Consider the following 7,808-nt stretch of genomic DNA (forward strand, 5'->3'; position numbering starts at 1 on the left):
CAAATGAAAACGATGTACACAAATACACATGTACAATCAACAAGATAGATGACTACTTTCATTTCATCACTTGCTTTTGCTTTCCCATACCTCCTTTATTTATACTTCACTGAGTTGAAGGGTTTGCAAAGCTTTCCACAATGTGCTCGATAATTTAAGGAGGAGACAATATCTTTGCATCCATCTCCCTCCCAATAATTTTTACATGGACTACCACTCCAGTCATTTGTGATCCTATAATGTCCATACAACAACTACAATGACAACTTTCCTTTGGGAATTAGTATGAGTGAAATATTTAATATATTTTCCAGTATCTAGATGCAATATGGTATTTGAGGGGATTTCAGTTTTCTTCAGTGACATTCAGCAAGGCAAAAATGAGGAGCATGGTTAACTTGCAACTGAGCACCATTCCTGGGGGCTCCAGTTCTTCCCATTAGAAATAATGAGAGCTCTCACTTTTAGATCAATTCTATGGATGAAATTGCTGAGGACAGACTACTTGTAACTGGCATGGTAGCAGAGTTGCAGCAGAGGGAAACTCATTTTGTTTGATGAGTTTGATGAGTTTCATTTTCCTCGCTATCAGTTCAGTTCATGAAAGGTACTGACCGATGTTCATATTTATGGCATTATGGCATTCTCAGGACCACATGAGACCAAAACTGATTTCACAAAGGCAACCAAATAGACATCATAGATCATAAAAATTATGAGTAATACTCAAGTAGCACATTTACCCATTACTCGTCCCCTTAAATTCATCACGATTAAATAAGATACATATAGTTAGTTTAGAGACTGAGTTAAAGCTAATGTTTTAAGGGAAAATGACCTCAGTGCTGTCAGTTCTCAAGAGGGTAAGATTAGATGAATAGATTTTAAAGTCCATTTGATTATGTACTCCACTGGTGCTCAGCCTCCATGCCATCTGGCTCATGGGGCTCCCTATGGGTCTGGAAATTTGGCAGTGGTCCCAAGGTTAATTACCACTGTGACAGCTCTCCCTGCTATGCTGATACACGGGGCTGGCCTGGCATATGGGGTCACTCTCTGGCTGGATCTGGCATGCAATGTCACTCCACAGCTGGATGTGGTATTTGGGGTCATTTGGCAGCTGGATCTAGCCCACAAATGGACTCTGCCCGCAGAATCCAGCCAGTGGACCAGCCCCACACTGCTTATTTGACCTGCTGGACTGGAAGGCCGAGCACCATTGATGTAGTCTAATTTTCTACAAAACAGAAGTCCTTAGAATATAATTCAGCTACTCCTGAACAGAATGCTGCAACATATATATGTTGGCTAAAACTTACTTTCCAGAAAGCCATATGGTCCTGATCTGAGAACATCAAGACAGCTAAGGCTTCACATGGTTGTTTGTTCCAATGGCTGATCGCTCCCACTGTTAATAATGTATACCTTATTTCTAATATGGATTTGCCTGGATCTAACTTCCAGCTGTTGCTGCTGGTTCTGACTTTCTATGATAAATCCCTTTAGTGCCTGGTGTTCTCCCTCTACGAAGGTACTTATACCACTGTAATCAAGTTACCTCTTGATATTGTTTTTGATAAGCTAAGCAGATTGAACTCTTTAAGTCTCTTGCTGAACTGCATTATTTCTTCTTCTTGAACACTTTTTGTAGCTCTTTTTTGCACTTGATCCCATTACCAGATGAGCAAACACCATCTTTGGAATAAAGTTTAAACTTTGCACTAAATTAAGTAGAAAAACAGAGTTTTACAAGTACCTCCTTTTGCTGGGTATAACTCCCATTTCCTCGCTGTCTCCTTCCAGCGTGACCCTCCTCGCCTGCCACCACTCATCATCAGAAGCGTTGATAACATGGAGGATGTCTCCATATTTAAAACTGAGTCCTTGACTTGGGAGGCCACTGTCTTTGCTCTTGTCATAGTCAAACATGGCTCTGTGAAGGAAAAGGATATGAGAATAGGTGATTAGACCAATCTTGACAGCACATACTTGTGAACAGCTTCTTGTATTTTAAGCTTCTCTTACTTCTTTCAAAGGGGATTGGTTTTAAACTGTCTGAAGAAATATAAAAGCCTCTTTCCACAGGGCAGTTAATCATTGTAACTATAGAACATATTACTCATAAAAACAGCCTCTCTCTAAATGAAGCTGCTAAGTACCTTACTGTTTTCACAAATGTTTATGTTTAATCAGCATTTCAGAGTAAAGCTGATAAAATACACACAGTACCAGGAATTTTACAAAAAACTCCCTCTAACTTATAACATTTGGCTTTAGTATCTATGGGAATTTGTGATTGTAACAGTTGTCCCCTACTTATCTTCTTAAGAAAAGTGCAACTTTCATTGAGCTCAGATACCATGGTAATAACAGGTGCAAGTATTACACCTCAGCAAAAGAGAAGAGAATTATATTAGTATACAGTAAGGTCAGGCTCTGCTTTCTTTGAAGTCACTGAGAGGTTGCCACTGTGAAACCAGACTTGTCTATGTCTATGCTGCAATCCAGAGGAACAACAGCAGCTCATATACACAAATCTAATTAGATAGGTCAAGTACTGAGAGTGGTGTAGCATGGCAATACAAAGCAGGCTAGCCACTGACTATTTACCCAGGGTCCTAGATGACTTTTGCAGCCCATGCCAAACCTTCTACCTCTGGCAGCAACACCCTTATTGGTGCATAGCCAGCTAGTTAAAACTAGCTCAGATACAGCTACCCAGACAGCAATCACACCTGCAGCCTGCAATGCAGGCACATCTTCTCTTCCTTGGGGCCAGATCCTGATGCTAGGTTTGTGTTCATTAGCAATGGGCTCTGGGTGAGCATGCAGTATGAATCCACTGTTGAATCTACACTGTAGCTGTTTTCCAGTGGACTATGCACCAGAAGGATTTCTCCTATGAAAATACAGTTTAACAAACACAATACACCGCAACAGATGTTTCTTGTCTTGCGGGGAGGAAGAGGAGAACACAATTTCTAAGTGCAGCATTCCTGGCCTGACAAGAGCTCCCAAGAGGCATGTAATAATTTTCATTCCCTTATTGTCAGAAACAAAGACTTGGAAGTCTTTATTGGTAAGCACTTGTAGAAAAAAGGATGTATTCAGAGTTGTACATCTAAAACGACAACTGTTTGAAAGCTGTAAGCATTCACTGTGGGTGAAATTGTGAGAGGAGAAAGAATATATTCTTAGGCCACATCCCCATGAACAGGAATGCACAGTTTGCAGTGCCTCAAAATGCATGTGGCACATGTTAATGTGTTCACCATGCTACCTATTTGCAGCATGGGGGCAAAATTAGATACTGGGATATCCCAGTATCTTAAAAAAACACACCAAAAAATAAGCAGGATGGCACACATGGCAGCAGTGTGCACCACCCGAAACCATAGCCTGGCCAGTCAGAGCTGCACTCTGGCTTCTGACCAGGCTCCATGCACCCAGATCATTGCTGCTGAAGCTCCAGCAGGCACACAGATGCTAGGGCCAGGCCAGGTACTGTCCCCAGCCTCCCCTACCCGACCCGCAACTCACTGTGTGCACGCAAGGGCATGCCCAGGGATAAGTAGCAGCAGCACAGATATGTGTCACTGCTATTTGTCCCTAGGGAAATGCATGTGTGCACTCATGAGGACACGCCCTTTGTGTCTTCTCTTATGGAGATTATAGTGGTGGATGGCGAGGACAGGAAATACCAAAAATGGCTTTTGCATACAGCGACTCATTTTCCTGAGCAGGGACCAGATCAGCCTGTCCACCGGGACCCCCTCAGGCCCCAGGGGAGGTGCACCCAGGCCTAGGATCTAGTGAGGGATGCAGTGAGGATCTAGTCAGGGAACTTCTGGAGGGACTGGACGTATTTAAATCAGCTGGTCCTGACGATCTCCACCCCAGGGTGCTGAGGGAATTAGCAGAGGTCATTGCGGGATCCCTGGCACGGCTCTACAAGCACTTGTGGTGCTCTGGTGTGGTGCCAAAGGACTGGAAAAGGGCCAATGTGGTTCCCATTTTCAAAAAAGGGAGGAAGGAGGACCCAGGGAACTATAGGCCAGATAGTCTTATCTTGATCCTGGGTAAGCTTTTTGAGAGAGTTATCCTGGCACATGTCCGTGAGGGGCCAGCAGGGGAGGTTATGCTTAGGGGCAACCAATATGGGTTCATCAGAGGCAGGTCCTGTCAGACCAACCTGGTGGCCTTCTACGACCAGGTCACAAAATCCTTAGATGCAGGGGTAGCAGTGGATGTAGTCTTTCTGGACTTTAGGAAGGCCTTTGACACTGTCTGTCACCCCATTCTCATTAAAAAACTAGGGGACTGTGGTGTCGATACCTACACAGACAAATGGGTCACTAACTGGCTGGAGGGCCGCACCCAGAGAGTGGTGGTGGACGGGTCATTTTTGACCTGGAGGGATGTGGGCAGTGGGGTCCCCCAGGGCTCGGTCCTCGGACCCACGCTGTTCAACATCTTCATCAGTGACTTGGACAAGAGGGTAAAGAGCACCCTGTTCAAATTTTCTGACGACACTAAGATGTGGGGGGATGTGGGCATGCTAGAAGGGAGGAATAGGCTGCAATCGGACCTAGACAGGTTACAGGGGTGAGCGGATGAGAACAGAATGGGTTTCAACACTGCCAAGTACAAGGTGCTGCACCTGGGGAGGAAGAACCAGCAGCATACCTACAGGCTGGGGAACTCCCTTCTTGTCAGTGCAGAGGCAGAAAAGGATCTTGGAGTCATTATTGATGCCAAAATGAACATGGGCCGACAGTGTGGGGACGCAGTCAGGAAGACCAACCGTACCTTGTCACGCATCCACAGATGCATCTCAAGCAGGTCCAAGGTGGTGATCCTCCCCCTCTATGCGGCACTGGTCAGGCCTCAGCTGGAGTACTGTGTCCCACAAGAGAAGGCTGAGGGGGATCTAGTGGCCTGTTACAAACTAGTCAGAGGGGACTGAGCACTCCCAGGAGTGACTAGAAATAATGGTCACAAGCTGGCCGAGGGGAGATTCAGACTAGACATCAGGAGGCGCTACTTCACAGGGAGGCTAGGATCTGGAACCAACGTCCAAGAGAAGTGGTGCTGGCTCCTACCCTGGGGGTCTTTAAGAGGAGGTTAGACAAACACCTTGCTGCAGTCATTTGACCCCAGTACTTTTTCCTGCCATGGCAGGGGGTCGGACTTGATGATCTGCTCAGGTCCCTTCTGATCCTACCAACTATGAAACTATGACTCCATTCAGTCCTCTGAGGGTAACAACTATAAAAGAAAGTCAGTTTCTGGCCAAACTTTATGTAGTCTGTGTTCAAGTCCACCAGTGCAGCTAACACTTGCACATTGTTCTGGTGAAAACAAACACCCACTTTATAAGTGGAAACTGTTCAAAAGTTTAGTTGCCCTCAGTGATGAAGTGCATTATTAACAGATCATTGTCAGTCACAGGTCATCTGCTACTCTCTAACAAACTCATGAGCACAAGGCATGTCAGTCTATATGCTCATAGCTAAGAAACTAGTTGAGTCTATTTTACCTTGACACATCAATGAAAACGCATTTCACTCTATTTTAAACTGATAAGGTGTTGGCAATTGGCTTCATGAGATGAATAATCCGGAAGCAAGGCTCTGATTTTTTGAGAGAACAGGCCTGTCCTAAACAAAAATGTTTTCTGAAGAAGTCCATTAAGCAATAATGCACCTTAATATAAAAAACTTTAAGAGCCCCATAACTGTGAAATCTGGGGTGAATATAGTAGGTCCTAAATTTATCTACAGTCAATTTGCTCCAAACAAGACACATTATCTTGTGAAGCAAAGAGTGAACAAGACACTTGCACTACAGAAGTGTAATGTGTGAAAGCGGGAGGTGTGGAAATGGTCCACCTTTTGAAACTTCTGAAGTATGTTGCCAAAGCCAAATAATGAAAAGAAAGTAACTGTATTTCTGAACAGATGCTGAAGTCCTGTGATCTCCTATGTTAACCTAAAACCACAGATTACCAGTCTGGTTGATGCTAATGATGGAAGCAGATGGTAATGTTTACCATTGATTTACAGTGATTGGAGCTATGTGCCACCCAAATTAAATGAATGTAGAGATCTGAAACAAAAGCATTATCAAGCACTCATTTTATTGACTGAAAGAGTGAAGGCTATTGTGCACTGTAAATGTTGATTAGCACAGGAAAGGTATGCAATTTGAACTGATTTGAATCTTTCCTCCTTTCCAAACACTCCAGATGAACTCAGACTGGAGATCTCACTATAGCTCTGATGGCACTGAAGGCTTGGTGGGACCTCAGAGAAAACCCTTTCAGTGTAAGTCAACAGTCTGGTATTGACTCTGCAAATAATTATCCACATTCACTATTGACCTCATATGAAGAGATGGGACTTATGGGCTAGGGACAGACATTACACATAAACTGGTATAAGTGATTGGAAATGGGTTTAAACCTGTAACTGAACAGAAGTTCAGTGCACATTGACCAGTTTCAAAATGCCTGAGACTGGTTTAAGATAAACCTGGATGGATGCAGTATAAAACTTAACTGATTTAGGTTTTAATAGTTTCAAAGTAGCTTCATAGCTTCATAGTAGCTAGGGTCAGGAGGGACCTGAACAGATCATCTAGCCTGACCCCCTGCCACAGGCAGGAATGAACGCAGGGTTCCCAGGAATGAATGCTGGGGTCACAAGACCCCAGACAGGTGATCATCCAACCTCCTCTTGAATTTGCCCAAGGTAGGGGCGAGGACCACTTCCCTGGGAAGTTGGTTTCAGATTTTGGCCACCCTAACTGTAAAATATTGCCTTCTGATCTCCAACCTAAACCTATTCTCCATCAGCTTATTACCATTGTTCCTCGTCACCCCAGGTGGTTAAATCAGTTTATTGAACTTCTGTCCCAAATCCCCTCCTGACTCAAGTTATTTGCTGTCCCCCAGCATCCAAGGATGCTTTGCACCTCCCCATTAGCCCCCTCTAGCAGGGCAGGCGGGCGGGCTCCAGCAGAGCCTGGCTGGCCCGGCCCCCAGGCTGTCACAGAGCTGAGGCAGCAAAGGCCCTGCACCCCAGCCCAGATGGCAGGGGGCACAGAGGGCTAGCGAGGGGGAAGTGGTGCCCCTTGCCCTGGCTCCCCCATGTGGGGTCCACACAGTGTGAGGGGTCCCTGTCCTGGGGACTTTTCCCACTGAAGTCTGGATGTCTTCCCCCTGCACCCTAGCTGAGCAATCACCCCAGACCCATCCCTGTGCCAGAGCTAGCCTCTCAGCCATGGTGGGTAGGGGTGGGAGGAAACAGTGCCCCCCTCCTCCAGCCACAACCCCCCAGCTGGTGTTTACATACCACAGGGGCATCCCTGCTCTTGCCTCCTGTGACTGAGAAGCCAGGTCCAATGCAAGGGTGGGGCTGGGGCAACCATCCAGCTGGGTTGCAGGGAGGAAAGCTGGGCTGCGGAGTAAAATCCCCTGCTGCAGGGGCCCTCCACATTGTACAGAGCCCAGTTGAGGGACCATGGCCAGGTTGGGGAGGACTCTGTCCCTCCTACCCCTGCCCCCCTGGGCTGCCATGGCTATCAGCTCTAGAAGCCTAGAGCTCAGCGCAGGGGAGGGTCTGCAGTGACAGCAGGGGGTGGGGGCATGTGGTTGACAGCCAATCAGGGATGGCCGTACTCAGCTGGGCTCGGCTGCCAGGCTGCGAGGTGTGTAGGCATGCCACCCTGCCATCTGGCCTGGCCCATGCAGATATTTACCTGCTCCCCTGCACCGCCCCCCCCCCCCCCCGACCAACCAGCTTCTT

At 46.4% G+C, this 7,808-nt stretch overlaps 1 protein-coding gene across 1 annotated transcript in view; it reads right to left on the bottom strand.

Annotated features, from left to right (window-relative positions):
- The window catches only part of LOC102376729 (disks large homolog 2), a 519,043-nt gene that overhangs the window by 75,046 nt on the left and 436,189 nt on the right, over nucleotides 1-7,808 (bottom strand). The window contains exon 11 of the mRNA XM_025214018.1: nucleotides 1,757-1,933. Within this exon, the coding sequence (XP_025069803.1) occupies nucleotides 1,757-1,933 (177 nt within the window). The remainder of the gene's footprint in view (nucleotides 1-1,756; nucleotides 1,934-7,808) is intronic.

This window comes from Alligator sinensis, unplaced genomic scaffold (genome assembly GCF_000455745.1).
Source record: "Alligator sinensis unplaced genomic scaffold, ASM45574v1 scaffold906_1, whole genome shotgun sequence".
Lineage (NCBI taxonomy): Eukaryota > Metazoa > Chordata > Crocodylia > Alligatoridae > Alligator > Alligator sinensis.